At 43.6% G+C, this 20,590-nt stretch overlaps 1 protein-coding gene across 2 annotated transcripts in view; it reads right to left on the bottom strand.

Moving 5' to 3' along the window:
* Positions 1 to 371: 371 nt before the first annotated feature.
* The window catches only part of LOC120035251 (cell adhesion molecule 3-like), a 23,600-nt gene continuing 3,381 nt past the window's right edge, over positions 372 to 20,590 (bottom strand). The window contains exons 6-7 of one of the 2 annotated variants that reach the window (XM_038982042.1): positions 1,019 to 1,060; positions 372 to 813 (exon numbers count right to left, since the gene is read on the bottom strand). In XM_038982042.1, coding sequence (XP_038837970.1) covers positions 536 to 813; positions 1,019 to 1,060 — 320 coding nt within the window. In that variant the 3' untranslated portion in view covers positions 372 to 535. Of the gene's footprint in view, positions 814 to 1,018; positions 1,061 to 16,314; positions 16,677 to 20,590 lie in introns of those variants that run through there. The other variant, XM_038982043.1, reaches the window with a different exon arrangement.

Genomic DNA, 20,590 nt, shown 5'->3' with positions numbered 1-20,590 from the left:
CACCCCACTCTGCCCTCTCACCCCCAGTCTTTTCTCTCACACACACACACACACAGACACACACACACACACACACACACACGTGCGCGCAGAGAGAGCGGCAGAGAGAGAGACAGAGAGACCGAGAGAGCAGAGAGAGACCGAGAGAGCAGAGAGAGACCGAGAGAGCAGAGACAGACCGAGAGAGCAGAGACAGACAGAGAGCAGAGACAGACAGAGAGCGAGAGACAGAGAGAAGCAGAGACAGAGAGCAGAGAGAGAGACAAAGAGAGCAGAGGCAGAGACAGACAGAGAGAGACAGAGAGAAGCAGAGACAGAGAGCTAGAGACAGAGAGAAGCAGAGACAAAGAGAGCAAAGAGAGCAGAAAGACCGAGAGAGCAGAAAGACAGAGAGAGCAGAGAGAGTAAATGAGAACAGTGCAGACAGACATCACCAGTTGAGTAACAGAGAAACAGATGGACTCACAGTGCACGGTGAGGTTGAAGGGCTCTGAGTCCACTTCAGGAGGAGGTTGGGGTCCCAGTTCTCCCAGTCCTAACAGGGCTGAACACCAGAGCTGGGCCCCATCATCACCTCTACTGGGGGACCACAGCAGGGTATATTCCCCACTAATAGGTTCCTTGGTGGTCGCCTTGGTACATCTGGTGCGTATAACAATGTCTTTGTCTTTCTACCGATGGTAGAGGCTTTGTAAGAGGACACATTGAGACTGTTACCTGGAGCGACCTGCTGGATGAGACACTTAAACTCGTACTCTTTCCCCTCAACCATCGGACCTGAGGGGCCTGTCATGGACACACTGTCTGGAAGCTCTGTGGAGGAATGGAAACACACACACACACACACACACACACACACACACACACACACACACACACACACACACACACACACACACACACACACACACACACACACACACACACACACACACACACAAAGTGATTTGACAGTGCAGAGCCATACTAAGAATACATTCAGAAACACCAGAGAAGATAAGAGAGAGAGATCACTCACTATAAACTGTGATGTTCAGCTGTTTCTGACACAGGCCTCCCTCTGTGAAATAAGAATTTGTTCTTAAGTGACTTGCCAAGTTAAATTAATAATAATAAAATATATATATTAGTAATATTACATTCAATTAATATGTTTTTTCTGAATTAAAAACCTTTTGCTCCTTGAATTTCATTTTAAAGACTGCTGGGATTTAAAATCTTGCACTATTAAAATAGCATTTTGTGCAATTGTACATCATGGATTATATATGTCAAGTAATTAAAGGTAAAGGAACAACAAAGAAAATGAATGTGCAGGTGAATTAAGAGGGACTTTACATTAACTCTCCTCATAGTGTGGATATTAATGGTGACATGTGCAACACCCTTTCCCCCCCATATTTTATTTAAATCATTAAAATAGACTTAGCTTTTAAGTATTACCTACTAAATAATTTCTAAATAAAACTGACTAAATGGATTTTAACACACTTATGTGAAACCCTATGCCATAATCTTCTACATGGATAACTGGCACCCTCTGGGACAGTTACAGCCAGTTACCCCGGTACTTTAAAAACAACGCTCCTTTTCTAAAAACAACATTTGCTTCCAAGATGGCATAGCAGTTCAGACGTAATTTTGTCCTCGTATTGTCGTGTCCTGTATATATATACACTGCTCAAAAAAATAAAGGGAACACTTAAACAACACAATGTAACTCCAAGTCAATCACACTTCCGTGAAATCAAACTGTCCACTTAGGAAGCAACACTGATTGACAATAAATTGCACATGCTGTTGTGCAAATGGAATAGACAAAAGGTGGAAATTATAGGCAATTAGCAAGACACCCCCAATAAAGGAGTGATTCTGCAGGTGGTGACCACAGACCACTTCTCAGTTCCTATGCTTCCTGGCTGATGTTTTGGTCACTTTTGAATGCTGGCGGTGCTCTCACTCTAGTGGTAGCATGAGACGGAGTCTGCAACCCACACAAGTGGCTCAGGTAGTGCAGCTCATCCAGGATGGCACATCAATGCGAGCTGTGGCAAGAAGGTTTGCTGTGTCTGTCAGCGTAGTGTCCAGAGCATGGAGGCGCTACCAGGAGACAGGCCAGTACATCAGGAGACGTGGAGGAGGCCGTAGGAGGGCAACAACCCAGCAGCAGGACCGCTACCTCCGCCTTTGTGCAAGGAGGAGCACTGCCAGAGCCCTGCAAAATGACCTCCAGCAGGCCACAAATGTGCATGTGTCTGCTCAAACGGTCAGAAACAGACTCCATGAGGGTGGTATGAGGGCCCGACGTCCACAGGTGGGGGTTGTGCTTACAGCCCAACACCGTGCAGGACGTTTGGCATTTGCCAGAGAACACCAATATTGGCAAATTCGCCACTGGCGCCCTGTGCTCTTCACAGATGAAAGCAGGTTCACACTGAGCACATGAGCACATGTGACAGACGTGACAGAGTCTGGAGACGCCGTGGAGAACGTTCTGCTGCCTGCAACATCCTCCAGCATGACCGGTTTGGCGGTGGGTCAGTCATGGTGTGGGGTGGCATTTCTTTGTGGGGCCGCACAGCCCTCCATGTGCTCGCCAGAGGTAGCCTGACTGCCATTAGGTACCGAGATGAGATCCTCAGAGCCCTTGTGAGACCATATGCTGACACATGCACATTTGTGGCCTGCTGGAGGTCATTTTGCAGGGCTCTGGCAGTGCTCCTCCTTGCACAAAGGCGGAGGTAGCGGTCCTGCTGCTGGGTTGTTGCTCTCCTACGGCCTCCTCCACGTCTCCTGATGTACTGGCCTGTCTCCTGGTAGCGCCTGCATGCTCTGGACACTACGCTGACAGACACAGCAAACCTTCTTGCCACAGCTCGCATTGATGTGCCATCCTGGATGAGCTGCACTACCTGAGCCACTTGTGTGGGTTGTAGACTCCGTCTCATGCTACCACTAGAGTGAGAGCACCGCCAGCATTCAAAAGTGACCAAAACATCAGCCAGGAAGCATAGGAACTGAGAAGTGGTCTGTGGTCACCACCTGCAGAATCACTCCTTTATTGGGGGTGTCTTGCTAATTGCCTATAATTTCCACCTTTTGTCTATTCCATTTGCACAACAGCATGTGCAATTTATTGTCAATCAGTGTTGCTTCCTAAGTGGACAGTTTGATTTCACAGAAGTGTGATTGACTTGGAGTTACATTGTGTTGTTTAAGTGTTCCCTTTATTTTTTTGAGCAGTGTATATTTACACCTTTCTTCGCATATCTTTTATATATTTTATTATCCAAGAACTCAACTACAAAAAGCTTTCCTGCAACCCGCCTCACCAATTACAAAAAAAAGTATTATTTACCTCAAATCTGAAAATTCACAATTGAAGCTAGCCAGAAGCTAACCAGAAGCTAGCCAGAAACTAGCCAGAAGCTAGCCAGAAGCTAACCTGAAGCTAGCCAGAAGCTACCCAGATGCTAACCAGAAGCTAGCCAGAAGCTAACCTGAGGCTACCCAGAAGTTAGCCGGTTTACTGGCTAACGTTAGTATTTCAGCTACCCACGTTTTGTGGTCATCAGCTATTCCTTTAGCTCGATAATCTATCGGCACTTTTGTACAACGCGACTCAGACCAGAACATACCGGACCTATTTTTCTCAATATCCCCGGATTTCAACCGCAAGCTCTGGACATTTACACCTTGATTTCGCAGCTAGCTAGCTGCAAACCGTGTGACTATTGGCTTACGTCGATCCCGGAGCAAACTTAAATTATTCCGGAGCTAGCCAGCTGAAGAGTTCCATCAGCCATTCCTGGGCTACAATCACCTATCCGGACCCGTTTTTTTTACTACAAATGCGGAGCCCCACCGGGCCTTCACGACTGACTACCGACGTTATCTGCCCGAGGGAGTTATCCAACTGGCACCTCCGTCGCGACGTTACCTGAACGCTCATCTGGGGCCCGCTAATCGTTAGCTGTCTTATCGGCTGCTATCTGAATAAGTATATCGGACAATTTTTCTTGGGTCACTATAACTATTTTGCCAATTGGATTGATCCCCTCTACCACACGGAACCCCACTAATCTACCGACGGAAACGCACGAGGTGACTAAAAATAGACCTCCATCCTATGCTATCTTGCTACCGATAGCCAGCTACCCGGCCAGCTGTCTGGATCGCCGTGACCCCAACCAACCTCTACTCACTGGACCCTTATGATCACTCGATTAAGCATGCCTCTCCTTAATGTAAATATGCCTTGTCCATTGCTGTTCTGGTTAGTGTTTATTGGCTTATTTCACTGTAGAGCCTCTAGCCCTGCTCATTATACCTTATCCAACCTTTCAGTTCTACCACCCACACATGCGATGAAATCATCTGGTTTCAATGATGTTTCTAGAGACAATATCTCTCTCATCATCACTCAATACCTAGGTTTACCTCCACTGTATTCACATCCTACCATACCTTTGTCTGTACATTATTCCTTGAAGCTATTTTATCGCCCCCAGAAACCTCCTTTTACTCTCTGTTCTAGACGTTCTAGACGACCAATTCTCATAGCTTTTAGCCGTACCCTTATCCTACTCCTCCTCTGTTCCTCTGGTGATGTAGAGGTGAATCCAGGCCCTGCAGTGCCTAGCTCCACTCCTATTCCCCAGGCGCTCTCTTTTGATGACTTCTGTAACCGTAATAGCCTTGGTTTCATGCATGTTAACATTAGAAGCCTCCTCCCTAAGTTTGTTTTGTTCACTGCTTTAGCACACTCTGCCAACCCGGATGTTTTAGCCGTGTCTGAATCCTGGCTTAGGAAGACCACCAAAAATTCTGACATTTTCATCCCTAACTACAAGATTTTCAGACACGATAGAACGGCCAAAGGGGGCGGTGTTGCAATCTACTGCAAAGATTGCCTGCAGAGTTCTGTTTTACTATCCAGGTCTGTTCCCAAACAATTTGAACTTCTACTTTTAAAAATCCACCTCTCTAAAAACAAGTCTCTCACCGTTGCCGCCTGCTATAGACCACCCTCTGCCCCCAGCTGTGCTCTGGACACCATATGTGAACTGATTGCCCCCCATCTATCTTCAGAGCTCGTGCTGCTAGGCAACCTAAATTGGAACATGCTTAACACCCCAGCCATCCTACAATCTAAGCTTGATGCCCTCAATCTCACACAAATTATAAATGAACCTACCAGGTACCACCCCAATTCCGTAAACACGGGTACCCTCATAGATATCATCCTAACCAACTTGCCCTCCAAATACACCTCTGCTGTTTTCAACCAAGATCTCAGCGATCACTGCCTCATTGCCTGCATCCGTAATGGGTCAGCGGTCAAACAACCTCCACTCATCACTGTCAAACGCTCCCTGAAACACTTCAGCGAGCAGGCCTTTCTAATCGACCTGGCCGAGGTATCCTGGAAGGATATTGATCTCATCCCGTCAGTAGAGGATGCCTGGATATTTTTTTTAAATGCCTTCCTCACCATCTTGAATAAGCATGCCCCATTCAAGAAATTTAGAACCAGGAACAGATATAGCCCTTGGTTCTCTCCTGACCTGACTGCCCTTAACCAACAGAAAAACATCCTATGGCGTTCTGCATTAGCATCGAACAGCCCCCGTGATATGCAACTTTTCAGGGAAGCTAGAAACCAATATACACAGGCAGTTAGAAAAGCCAAGGCTAGCTTTTTCAAGCAGAAATTTGCTTCCTGCAACACAAACTCAAAAAAGTTCTGGGACACTGTAAAGTCCATGGAGAATAAGAACACCTCCTCCCAGCTTCCAACTGCACTGAAGATAGGAAACACTGTCACCACCGACAAATCCACTATAATTGAGAATTTCAATAAGCATTTCTCTACGGCTGGCCATGCTTTCCGCCTGGCTACCCCTACCCCGGGCAACTGCCCGGCACCCTCCACAGCAACCCGCCCAAGCCCCCACCATTTCTCCTTCACCAAAATCCAGATAGCTGATGTTCTGAAAGAGCTGCAAAATCTGGACCCTTACAAATCAGCCGGGCTAGATAATCTGGACCCTTTCTTTCTAAAACTATCTGCTGAAATTGTTGCCACCCCTATTACTAGCCTTTTCAACCTCTCTTTCGTGTCGTCTGAGATTCCCAAAGATTGGAAAGCAGCTGCGGTTATCCCCCTCTTCAAAGGGGGGGACACTCTTGACCCAAACAGCTACAGACCTAAATCTATCCTACCCTGCCTTTCTAAGGTCTTCGAAAGCCAAGTCAACAAACAGATTACCGACCATTTCGAATCCCACCATACCTTCTCCGCTATGCAATCTGGTTTCAGAGCTAGTCATGGGTGCACCTCAGCCACGCTCAAGGTCATAAATGATATCTTAACCGCCATCGATAGGAAACAATACTGTGCAGCCGTATTCATTGACCTGGCCAAGGCTTTTGACTCTGTCAATCACCACATCCTCATCGGCAGACTCGACAGCCTTGGTTTCTCTAATGATTTCCTCGCCTGGTTCACCAACTACTTCTCTGATCGACTTCAGTGTGTCAAATCGGAGGGTCTGTTGTCCGGGCCTCTGGCAGTCTCTATGGGGGTGCCACAGGGTTCAATTCCTGGACCGACTCTCTTCTCTGTATACATCAATGATGTCGCTCTTGCTGCTGGTGAGTCTCTGATCCACCTCTACGCAGACAACACTATTCTGTATACTTCTGGCCCTTCTTTTGACACTGTGTTAACAACCCTCCAGGCGAGCTTCAATGCCATACAACTCTCCTTCCGTGACCTCCAACTGCTCTTAAATACAAGTAAAACTAAATGCATGCTCTTCAACTGATCGCTGCCTGCACCTGCCCGCCTGTCCAACATCATTACTCTGGACGGCTCTGACTTAGAATATGTGGACAACTACAAATACCTAGGTGTCCGGTTAGACTGTAAACTCTCCTTCCAGACTCACATCAAACATCTCCAATCCAAAGTTAAATCTAGAATTGGCTTCCTATTCCGCAACAAAGCATCCTTCACTCATGCTGCCAAACATACCCTTGTAAAACTGACCATCCTACCAATCCTCGACTTCGGTGATGTCATTTACAAAATAGCCTCCAAAACCCTACTCAATAAATTGGATGCAGTCTATCACAGTGCCATCCGTTTTGTCACCAAAGCCCCATATACTACCCACCACTGCGACCTGTACACTCTCGTTGGCTGGCCCTCGCTTCATACTCGTCGCCAAACCCACTGGCTCCAGGTCATCTACAAGACCCTGCTAGGTAAAGTCCCCCCTTATCTCAGCTCGTTGGTCACCATAGCAGCACCTACCTGTAGCACGCGCTCCAGCAGGTATATCTCTCTGGTCACCCCCAAAACCAATTCTTCCTTTGGCCGCCTCTCCTTCCAGTTCTCTGCTGCCAATGACTGGAACGAACTACAAAAATCTCTGAAACTGGAAACACTTATCTCCCTCACTAGCTTTAAGCACCAGCTGTCAGAGCAGCTCTTAGATTACTGCACCTGTACATAGCCCATCTATAATTTAGCCCAAACAACTACCTCTTTACCTACTGTATTTATTTATTTATTTAGCTCCTTTGCACCCCATTATTTCTATCTCTACTTTGCACTTTCTTCCACTGCAAACCAACCATTCCAGTGTTTTTTACTTGCTATATTGTATTTACTTCGCCACCATGGCCTTTTTATATTTTTATTTATTTATATATATATTTTGTTTGCCTTCACCTCCCTTATCTCACCTCACTTGCTCACATTGTATATAGACTTATTTTTCACTTTATTATTGACTGTATGTTTGTTTTACTCCATGTGTAACTATGTGTTGTTGTATGTGTCGAACTGCTTTGCTTTATCTTGGCCAGGTCGCAATTGTAAATGAGAACGTGTTCTCAATTTGCCTAACTGGTTAAATAAAGGTGAAATAAAAAAATGTATATATATTTTTTCATGAAATAACAAAAAAAAGTGTAAACTGTAGCCATGTAATCTCCCTTTATAGTTTATTCGCCTAAGCCTGACCTTTATCCACTTACCAATTTTTTCACCAATTGTTGCTTTTTTTGTGTCAGCAAATAGACATTGTTCTTATGGGGGCTAGTTACCTTCTAGTATCCTGCAGACTGTGACTTACAGCTAGACGAAATAGACGAACAATTAATTCATTTTTTAGAAACAGGAGTTTAGCCAGTCTGTGGCTTCAGGCTCATGCGATGGTGCCTTGAGAACAGGTGTTGTGCCGAAAAATCTCCCCCCTGCCAGAATTCAACCCCCTTCAGCGAGCGCCCCCGCTTGCGGCAAGATGCCCATGTCGCCCGTACCTAAATCCGCTACTGATTTGTATTAGTCTATAAATACATATCTTTGCCAAAATTTGTCATCTCTCCCATGTCTTATTCGACTAGTATTTTTGAAAGTGTAAGGATAACAATTCAGCCATAGTTGTTCTGAAATGTTTATTGCTTGCCAACATTTTACTTCCTCCTCTATGTTTAATATAACACACAAACATTAATTATTAATTGCGGTTGCCTATCCCGACGTGAAGTTTGTTCTATAGAAAGTATTTGACTCTGATGTGTGCCGCAGAAAGTATTTGACTCTATCCACAAAATTGAGGAAATTAGAAGGAGGGGGCGATTCTGGCAGGGGGGAGATTTTCAGCACAACACCGGTGAATATCCTCTCCATACTTGGAGGATTAAAACATTTTTTGGGAGAGGATTTGGCTATGAAACGCAGTTTGGGTCAAAAAATATACACGTCAAATAACACTATTTGACACGTTAAATAAGCTTTTAATTTGACACGTCAAATAACATAGTTTACTTGTAGAATGTTGTGTTGGACCACAATTTCTGCTGTAGCTATCTAGCTTTAGCTTGGTATCTAGCTAGCACCAATACATCCAGCCTGAAAACAATGACCAGTAGAAACTGCAGTGATTTTCATTATTCTTATCAATGATTTAGGAATTCTTGAAATTGAACTTCAGTTCATGAAAAGAAATAGCTAGCCAACTTCTTAACCTTGTTGCCCAAAGCTAACGTTATAAGCAGCCAGCTAGCTTCATGAGGCTTGACTGAACCGGGTTATGTGTTGTGAAGCTAGACACAATAAGGATTAGGCACAATATATTTTTATTTGCGATTTTCCTTCAATATAAAAGTACCTCTTTGGAAGTGATGCAGAAGGTTACAATTGGTGGAATCATGTCAAATGTAAACTAGATAATGTTAAACAAGGTTGGAACGTGAAGCGTGAAATGGGGTATCAGTCTACTCGGTGACACCCACAGAACACAACTGTGAAGAGTTTACACAAATATTAGCATTGTAGTTCTTATCGCGGGACTGTGACTGTGTGAAATCACCTCCCCAGTCAGCCTGTTGTGTGTATTGACATTCATATTGCCATGTACAGCTTTACCTAAGGATTGGGGATCAATGAAATGGGGTATCAGTCTACTTAATACCCAATATATTTTTCCCAACGTCCTCCTCAGAGTTATCAGACTCCAAAACATCCAGTATTGTTTTTCCTCGGGAATTGTGTTCAATACACAGAGCAGGTTGACAATAAATGTGGCTCAATTCACAGTTGTTTCAGAGTCCCGCAATAAGAGCTAAGACACTAATGTTCTCTGGGTGTCACTGAGTTGACTGATACCCCATGTCATTGATCCACAATTCATAGGTAAGGCTGTACAGTGAAATAAGAATGCCCCACAATGCAATTCTAAAGTCTAATACATACAGTGTGATTTCAACAGATTTTTGTCAAATTAACAAATGATTCCAACCTCATTTAGCATGATCTATTCAATTATGGCATAATTCTACTATTTGTATTCATTTGCATCACTGTCAATGACATACCTTTATTTTGAAGGCTAACCGCAAGGTCCACTATTGTAGCTAATCCTTATTGTGCCTAGCTTCACATAGATGGGCCCGACCATTAATCAAATAAAACAGTTTTATAGATTAGGGTTATATTAGATGATGACACCTAGCTATATAGTTAACTAGCTAACTATAGCTACTGAAACAGATTATGTCGTTTTGCTATGTATTTGGCAAAGAACATTGTTTGCATCCATCAGCGAGCTCGCTTTTTTTATGACCAGCACTGTAGGTACGCGAGACAACTTTACCAGCATCATAACATAAGTATCGATGAATCGTTGTGACATATGAAGTACGAGTGATAGTGTAATAAATGTGTCATAATAACTACGTAAAAAAATTATGAACGCGTTAAATTATTAGGTGACGTGTGTTTCTGTATGATATGTTGGATAAGGGAATAAAGACAGACACCAATGTCAAGTTCAACAGCCTTGTTAAGCATTGTACAAATCCCTACGCGTGGAGTCTGGGGAACAGTCCAGCTAGTCGATTACCTATCAACTAGACTCCGTAACATCATCCTTTTCAATAGAAAGTGCAAACATAACGGCATAACATTGAGTTCTTAACAGTCAAGTCATAACAATTGAAAAGCATGACATTTTCTTTTTACTTTAGTTGTCATCTTCCTTTTTTTTTTTTTTTTTTTTTTTTTTATTAACAGACAACAAGTTAAGTCTCTTGCTTACAGAGTAAGCCTGTCCGGTGGCTTGCACAGCCGACCCACCCGTGAGTAAGTATTGGCTCTGACAGGTGTAGGATTAGGGCCACGAGCTGGAGAGTTTGGTGGGGTAGAAGCCTCACCTTCAGTTGGCTCATGTCTCAATTCTGCACCCCTTACCCTTAGGCCTGGACTGTGATCCAGCTCATCTAGGTGAGTGTATGGCATGTTCTGGTTTGTCTGCTCTGCTACGCGCAGATCCACCCGATTGCGACGATAGAGGGAGCCACCAACATCCACCAGGTAAGAACGTGGTGCAACTCTCTGTAGGCATGTGCCAGCCTCCAAAGTCCTGTGTGGTCTCCCGGCAGCGGTTTCATCCTTATAGTTTCACCCACCTCCAGCTCTGGTAGGTCTCGAGCAGTCCGGTCGTAGAAGCACTTAGCGAGCTGCTTTCTGTGACGCAGTTTGTCCGTGACGCCAACCATGACGCAGGGCTCAAGTAGCTTGTTAGCTACGGGGATAGTAGTCTTCAGACGTCTGGACAGAAGGCGTTGTGCTGGGCTGCTGTCCATGTTTTCGGTGGGTGTGTTCCTCCACTGTAAGATCGCTTTCCATGGGTCGTTGCTGTCGCGCAAGGCCCTGCTTAACAGGTTTTTTGCAATCTTGACAGCTGATTCTGCCTTGCCATTTGCTTTTGGGTGTCTTGGAGAGGAGGTCACGTGGTCAAACTCCCATTCTGAGGCGAAACGCTTGAACTGTGCAGTGAATTGTGGGCCATTGTCCGTGATTACCTTGTCAGGCTGACCTTGCCTTGCAAACTGCGCCTTGCAGCGCTTTATGACCGTCTCTGCAGACAGGTCAGGGAGCAGTTCAATTTCCCAAAAGTCAGAGTAATGATCAACGATGAGAAGATAGTCCTTTTGTCTGTGGCTGAATAAGTCCATGCTGATGATTTGCCAGGCCCTTGTGGGCAGTTCGTGTGACATCATGGTTTCCTTTTGCTGTTCATGAGCGTACTCGTTGCATGTGGTACAGTTGCTGACAAAGTCTTTAATTTCTGCTTGCATGTTTGGCCAGTATAATGTTTCACGAGCCTGGCGGTAGCATGCGTCACCTCCAACGTGACTGGAATGTATGCGGGTAAGCATCTCTGGACGTAGTGATTTGGGAATAATGACCTTCTGACCTCTGAACAAGACGCCATTTTGCACACTGATCTCATCTCGAAAGGTCCAGTATTCTCTCACTGTGAAAGGTGTCTCCTCTTTCAGATATGGCCAACCTGCGAGAGCCATGGACTTCAGTGACTGTAGGTGTTCGTCCTTGTCAGTATGTTGCCTGCTCTGGGCTAGGCGGTGATCTGTGACGTTTAAGTAGTCTGCCTGATTGATCTGTTGAACATCTTGTTGTTCCTGCTGTAGCGAACAGATGGCCTGCCGCTGATAGGCAGTGCCTCGACCTGTACATTGTGCTGTTGCCCTGCTCAGTGTGTCGCTGATGTACATCTCTGGTCCTGGCTTGTAAATGACCTTCAGGCTGTAGTTTTGCAGAGTCAGGAGCATGCTTTGAAGCCTCTTGGGCGCATTGAGGAGAGGTTTACTGAATATGGAAATGAGTGGTTTGTGGTCAGTTTCAGCGGTGACCAGCTCTCGACCATATAAGTAGTGATGGAATCGCTGGCAGGAGAAGACGATGCTGAGGCACTCTTTCTCAATTTGTGCATAGTTTTGTTCGGTGGGGGTGAGCGCTCTCGAGGCAAACGCAACGGGCTGGCCTTCCTGCATAAGGCAGCATCCAAGTCCCCTTTGGCTAGAGTCGCTCTGGATTGTGACAGGCTTCGTGACGTCGTAGTAGCGCAACACTGGCATGGATGAAGCCAGAGATTTCATCTCCTGCACTGCGGCCTCGTGCTTGGGTAGCCAGTGCCACGGTGTGTCTTTGTCCAGCAACCGGCGCAGAGGCTCACAGACTGCTGATAGGTGTGGCATGAACTTTGCAAGATAGTTTGCAAAGCCGATGAGACGCTGTACTCCTTTTGCATCAGACGGGTTTGGCATGTCGAGGATCGCTTGGACCTTGTCTGGGTCCGGCTTCAGGCCTTTTGCCGAGAGAATGTGGCCATGGAAGTGGACGTCTTTCACCTTGAACTGCAGCTTCTTCAGGCCAAGACGAAGCTTAACTGATCGGCAGCGCTCCATCAGTGCCAGGAGCTTCACATCGTGGTCGCGTTCTGCGTTCAGGATATCATCGGCGATGGGTTCAATGCCCTTGAGCCCAGCCAGTAACTCGTGCTGCTTGCGTTGGTATACCTCAGGCGCCACTGAGACACCAAACAGGAGCTTGAGCCAGCGTTTCCGACCCCAGGGGGTCCAGAAGGTAGTCATGAAGCTGCTTTCTTCGTCCAGCTTGCATTGAAGGAATGCATCTTGGGCATCCACCAAGGTGAAAATCCTGGCCTTGGGAAGCTTATAGAGGACATCCTCTAGTGTCGGCATGATGTAGTGGGATCGTTTCAGTGCTTGGTTCAGATGCTTTGGGTCGATGCAGACCCTCAGCTTCTCTGGTTTTTTCACTATGACCATATTGCTAATCCATACAGTTGGTTCAGTCACAGATGTCATGTGGCCATCGGCCTCATACTTGTCCAGCTGGGCCTTCACAGCCACTTTCATTGCAATGGGCACATTGCGAGGAGCACACTGGACTGGAGTGATGCTCTCATCCACTTCAAAGTGTACCTCCCCAGGCACTGATTCAACGGGCATGTTGAATACATCGTCATATCTGCTGAGTAGTTGTTCTTTGGACAGGGGTCCATGCTGGACATGATCCACAATGTGCAGGTCATTTGGTACAGTGAACTGCATCAGTCCCAGGCGTTCGCATGTAGAGCCTGAGAGGAGAGGATTTTGACTGGTTTTCACAATCTCAAACTCCAGCTTGTGTTTGCGTCCCCGAATAACACATTCGGTCTCAAAGGTGCCCATAGAGCTCATTAGTTCTCCTGAGTACAGCTTTAGTCTAGTATCGCTGGGCAATAGATGTGTGTCAGGTGCCAGATTGATTTTGTCTTCGTAGCTCATTACGTTGCATGTAGCACCCGAATCCAGTTGACATTGTTGTTGCTTGTTGTGTAATCGTAGTGTCACAAACCATTTCTTCCCTCTTGAGTGTACAGCCCCAATGGATTCATGCATGTAAATGTCACTTTCACTGTTCAGCTCTGAACATTGAGTAACATCATCAACACAGTGAATCTTGCCCTCACTCACCCTTCTTTTGCTTTTGAGACACACTTTTGCAAAGTGATTATTAGTTCCACAAGCTCTGCATGGTTTTCCGTAGGCAGGGCAGTGCTCTTTGCCACGTGTGTGTGTATTCCCACAGTATTTACATGCTACGGGGCTCTCTGTGTTCACCGTTCGTGGTGAATTACTCTGCCTCGATTGGTTTTGTCTGAATGTCTGCCTAGCAACAGCGTGTACAGTATCAACGTCGGAGCGTGGGGTTTCCGTTTCCATTGCTCTCATTCTCATGTCAGTGACTTCAGCAGTGCGGCACATTTCGATGGCAGTTACTAATGTTAAGCCTCTCTCTCTCAGTAGACGCCGGCGCGTATTCTCATTTGCAATTCCCAGTACTATTTTGTCACGAATCAATTCATCTTTCAATCCCCCGTATTCACAAGTGGCGGATTTCTCTCTCAAACGGGTTACAAAGTTGTGTACTGACTCACCCTCTTCCTGTTTGCAGCTTCCGAAAACGAACCGCTCGTAAATGACGTTTCTGGCGGGTTTGAAGTAATTCTCCAATGCATCCAATATAGCCTTTGCATCACACTGTTGTCGTGCCGTGAGGGTGAGATTGTGCCGGTAGATATGCCTGCATTCGCTGCCCATTAAACTCCTCAGAGTTGCCGCTTGTACCTCGTTGGGTTTCTCATGTAGACCGGTCGCCAGCGCATAGTCCTCGAATTCATCCCTGAAGTTGTCCCAATTAGTATTCCAGTCCCCTGTGAGAACCATGTGATTTGGTGGCGGAATGTTCGCTGCCATAGCAATGGAATAGGAGATGTCTTTCCCTTCAGTCATGGAGGTAGGTAGTGATGCTAGCTAGCCAGCTAACAACGAGTTGATCAGTGTTGTGAGTAGGACACGGCGTGTGTTCGCATATGGAACGTAACTGCGCCTTTACTGTACTTAGCTACAAAATTAACAAACGTGTGTTTTCCGAGCCACTTCTGATACCATGTTTCTGTATGATATGTTGGATAAGGGAATAAAGACAGACACCAATGTCAAGTTCAACAGCCTTGTTAAGCATTGTAAAAATCCCTACACGTGGAGTCTGGGGAACAGTCCAGCTAGTCGATTACCTATCAACTAGACTCCGTAACAACGTGCAGTCATATTCAGGTCCTGATTGGTCAACAAGCTTATTTGAAACGTCAAATAGTGTTAATTGACATGTCAAAAAGTGTTATTTGACATGTATCTTTTTTTGGCATGCAAAGACCCAAACGGCGTTTCATATATATGACCACTCTAGGCAGAGCTGTTACAAAAAAATCTATATGTAGGCCTACAGGTTTTAGGCAAAATAGCCCAATCAAAAGCTCCTTGAACGTGGGAATATGGCAGGCCAATTGGGCCAAAATCAATTATGGCCTTTTGTATAAATAATAGAAAGAAAATGAACGAAACGTTTAAGATATCAGATTGTTTATAAATACTTTTCTACAATGACACACTTAGTTATCTCCCCACCTCGTTGCCTTTCTTTTAGCATGTGCACGTAGTAAGTACACCATCATACTTTTGGAATAAGTGTCTTTTTCAGATTCCACAATGATTCTTTAGTTGTGGATGTTTCATGTAGTCAGCGTGTAACAACTGCTATTTCTAAAGCAAAAAAACAATGCCACCCGGTTTATAACCTAACAGTTTAGCATCATACCAGCAGGTGGCATCCTTACACACTCCGTATCTTGCTCTTGATCCTCATCTTTGTAAGTCACATTGATTTAGCACCTGTGTGTTTAATCAGTTTCTTTATAACAAATATTTAGTGAACTCCATGACAGTAGCTTAAGCAAGGGGCTATTAGCAGCACACACGTAGAATACAAATGCATGCTGGGCCTGAAGTGAGCGCTACTGGAGCAGACGCTCCAGCCTTTGGGAATCTCGCTCCACGTGCCAGTCAAATTGGGCACGTTCTGCTCCGTTCCAGCTCCGCTCACGTACTCTGGTCCCTACCAGGCTACTGTGTTGCACTGGTAAATGCTTCACAATGTATTTCTTTGTAGGCTATAGCCTGGTATTAATTGAAATAATATATCCTAAATAATTATTTTTGGTTCCTTCTCAGGTCCCTGACTAACTTAGTGTTTATATGCTGTTTAATATGACATGTAGCCTATTTGAAATTGTTCGGTCTAAGGCACTCCATCTTAGTGCTAGAAACGTCACTACAGACCTGGTTCGATACCATGCTGTATCACAACCGACAGTGATTGGGAGTCCCATAGGGCGGCGCACAATTGGCCCAGCGTCGTTCGACGTTGGTAGTAAGAATTTGTTCTTACCTGACTTGACTAGTTAAATAAAGGTTACATTTACAATTACAAAAATAAATATGTTCATCATTTCATGTTTATTCAAATACTTTTCATTCAATTCCATATTGTTTGGTTTCAATACTTAAAAACAATTGGTAGGTCCAGGTAGTCACAAAAATAGATGGGTGCTTGCTAAATTGTGATTTTAATGAATGGAGCGATTTTGGAGCGGTGTTTTTTTTTGTGACAGAGCGGTAGGAAAGGACGTGGTGAGCCACACCCACTCATCCGGATTTCCAACCATTCAACTCTGCTCATATGCTCTGACCCCTCCTCTACATAAAGGACTGGTCCATTCCGTTGTAGTGCACCACGTGTTTGTTCTTGTGTCGTCGTGGCAACCTGTCTTTCAGCTGGTAGTGGCCCATGCGCGTGTGTTTATAGTAAGAGGAGTAGATGAAACAGGAGATCACCAAGAGGATCACCACCGCAGCTGCAGCCAGCCCTGCAATGATGGGCAGGTAGTCCACTACAGGGCAGGAGAGTAGAAAGAGAGGAGAGGGAGATGCAGATGGGGCAGAGGAGGAGAGGGAGATTTTTATTATTTTTTTAATTTTTAATTTTACCTTTTTTTTACCTTTAATTTAACACTTCTTGTCAATAGGGGGGCGCTGTTTTCACTTTGGAAAAAATCATGCCCAAATTAAACTGCCTCGTACTCTATTCTAGATCGTACAATATGCATATTATTATTACTATTGGATAGAAAACACTCAAGTTTCTAAAACTGTTTGAATTATATCTGTGAGTAAAACAGAACTCATTTTGCAGCAAACTTCCATCCAGGAAGTGAAAAATCTGAAATTGATGCTCTGTTCCAGGGCCTGCCTATTCAATTGCCTAATATTTATCGATATGCATGCACTTCATACGCCTTCCACTAGATGTCAACAGGCAGTGGAAGGTGGAATGGGGTGTCTAGCTTGATCTGAGGTCGAACAAGAGCCTTTAGAGTGGGAGGTCAGGAATTTCCTTTGTCTACCAAGGCGCAAGGCGGAGCTCGACATTGGCTTCTGAAAAGCGTTCGGTATACACGGCGGATATCTCCGGCTCTGTTTTTATTTGATACATATTAGAAAAACATCATAAAGTAGGTTTTTTTTCAACCGAGTTTCATCAGTTTATTCAACGTTTATTTGGACTTTTGGAGTTTTCCGTTCTTTGCGTCGAGAGAAACTGGGAACGTCATCAACATTGGCTAGCATTGTGGCAAGAATTCGACAGGAGAAAAAGACATTCTAAAACCAAACAACGATTTATTCTCGACCTAGGACTCCTTGTAGAAGATTCTGATGGAAGCTCAACAAAAGTAAGAACAATTTATGATGTTATTTCGTATTTCTGTGGAAAATGTTATTCCTATTCTCTGCCGTTTTGGCGGGCGCTGTCTCGCCATAACGCAAGCTGTTTGTTATGGTAAAGTTATTTTTTTAAATCTAACACAGCGGTTGCATTAAAACTTCTCACGAGTCACCATCCCGGATCCGGGAGCACCCTCATCAGTAAAAAAGCTGACTAGCATAGCCTAGCATAGCGCCACAAGTAAATATTAGCATATAAATATCATGAAATCACAAGTCCAAGACACCAGATGAAAGATAAACATCTTGTGAATCCAGCCATCATTTCCGATTTTTAAAATGTTTTACAGCGAAAACACAATATGTATTTCTATTAGCTAACCACGATAGCAAAAGACTCAACCGCATATTTTCACCATTTTTTTACCGCATAGGTAGCTATCACAAATTCGACCAAATAAAGATATAAATAGTCACTAACCAAGAAACAACTTCATCAGATGACAGTCTTATAACAGATTTATTGTATAGCATATGTTTTGTTCGAAAAATGTGCATATTTCAGGTATAAATCATAGTTTTACATTGCAGCCACCATCACAAATCTCACCAAATCAGCTAGAATAACTACAGAGACCAACGTGAAATACCTAAATACTCATCATAAAACATTTATGAAAAATACATGGTGTACAGCAAATGAAAGACAAACATCTTGTGAATCCAGCCAATATTTCAGATTTTTTAAGTGTTTTACAGCGAAAACACAATATAGCATTATATTAGCTTACTACAATAGCCAACCACACAACAGCATTCATTCAACGCAACGGTAGCGATCGCAAAAAAACAGCAAAAGATATACATTTTTTCACTAACCTTCACAATCTTCATCAGATGACAGTCCTATAACATCATATTACACAATACATATATGGTTTGTTCGAAAATGTGCATATTTAGCGGTACAAATCGTGGTTTTACAATGTGAATAGTAGTCAAAATGCAAAAAAAATGTCAGGAGAAATCTTGGAGAGGCACCTAATCTAATCAAATAACTAATCATAAACTTTACTAAAAAATACATGTTGGACAGCAAATGAAAGATACACTAGTTCTTAATGCAACCGCTGTGTTAGATTTTTTAAAATAACTTTAGTACGACATACAGCTTACGTTATAGCGAGACAGCGCCCAAAATCAGGGCGAAAAATACGACTACACATTTTCGACAGAAATACGAAATAACATCATAAATGGTTCCTACTTTTGATGATCTTCCATCAGAATCTTGTACAAGGGGTCCTTTGTCCAGAATAATTGTTGTTTGGTTGTAGAATGTCCTCTTCATCTGTCGAATTAGCAACCAAAGCTAGCCATGTGGCGCAGAAGTGTCCAAATCCACCATAACGCATAGAAAAGAAAATGCCGAAAATCGCAATAAACTGATATAAACTGATATAACTCGGTTTAAAATAACGACTTTATGATGTTTTTAACACATATATCAAATAAAATCAGAGCCGGATATATCTAACGTCTATAACGAAAGCTTTTCAGAACGCAATCGAGGGGTCCTTCTCACGCCATGCTGAACAATGAAAAGACTGGTCCCGTCATTCCAAGAGGTCTTGTTTGGCCTCAGATAAAGCTATACACCCCATTCCACCGCTCACTGCCTATTGACATCTAGTGGAAGGCGTATGCAGTGCATGTAGATCCATAGATTTCAAGCAAATTAATAGGATGGCCCTGGAACAGAGCCCCCGATTTCAGATTTTTCATTTCCTGACAGGAAGTTTGCTGCAAAATGAGTTCTGTTTTACTCACAGATATAATTAAAACGGTTTAAGAAACTAGAGAGTGTTTTCTATCCAATAGTAATAATAATATGCATATTGTACGAGCAAGAATTGAGTACGAGGCAGTTTAATTTGGGAACGATTTTTTACAAAGTGGAAACAGCGCCCCCATATTGACAAAAGGTTTTAAGAACCAGTGTATCTTTCATTTGCCATACAACAAGTATTTTTATGTAAAGTTTATGATGAGTTCTTTGGTCAGATTAGGTGAGTGTACAAAATAGCTCCGGACATTCTGGTGAATCGATGCTACATATTCACAATGTATAACCACGGTTTGCAGCTCTAAATATGCACATTTTCGAACAAAACATAAGTGTATTGTATAACCTGATGTTATAAGACTGTCATCTGATGAAGTTGGTCAAGGTTAGTGATTCATTTTATATCTTTTGCTGGTTTTTGCGAATGCTATCTATGCGGTGAATAAATGCGGTTGTGTGTTTGGCTATTGTGGTAAGCTAATATAATGCTATATTGTGTTTTCGCTGTAAAACACTTAAAAAATCGGAAATATTGGCTGGATTCACAAGATGTTTATCTTTCATTTGCTGTACACCATGTATTTTTCATAAATGTTTTATGATGAGTATTTAGGTATTTCACGTTGCTCTCTGTAATTATTCTGGCTGCTTTGGTGATATTTTTGATGGTAGCTGCAATGTAAAACTATGATTTATACCTCAAATATGCACGTTTTCAAACAAAACATAAATTTATTGTATAACATGTTATAAGACTGTCATCTGATGAAGTTGTTTCTTGGTTAGTGACTAATTATATCTCTATTTGGTCGGTTTTGTGATAGCTACCTATGCGGTAGAAACATGGTGAAAATATGCGGTTGAGTCTTTGGCTATTGTGGTTAGCTAATAGAAATACATATTGTGTTTCCGCTGTAAAACATTTTAAAAATCGGAAATGATGGCTGGATTCACAAGATGTTTATCTTTCATTTGCTGTATTGGACTTGTGATTTCATGATATTTATATGCTATTATTTACTTGTGGCGCTATGCTAGGCTATGCTAGTCAGATTTTACTGATGAGCATGCTCCCGGATCCGGGATGGGTGTTAAGTAGATTAACTAGGCAAGTCAGTTAATCAATTTTAGAATATGGCTGTAACGTGACACAATTTGGAAAATGTCAAGGGGTCTGAATACTTTCCAAACGCAACAAAGCAATCATTCAATGAACCATCCATCCAATCATCCATC

Source organism: Salvelinus namaycush, unplaced genomic scaffold (genome assembly GCF_016432855.1).
Source record: "Salvelinus namaycush isolate Seneca unplaced genomic scaffold, SaNama_1.0 Scaffold10, whole genome shotgun sequence".
Classification (NCBI taxonomy): Eukaryota; Metazoa; Chordata; class Actinopteri; order Salmoniformes; family Salmonidae; genus Salvelinus; species Salvelinus namaycush.
Note: the sequence above shows the minus strand (reverse complement) of the source record. Positions and strands in the feature narration are given on the sequence as shown.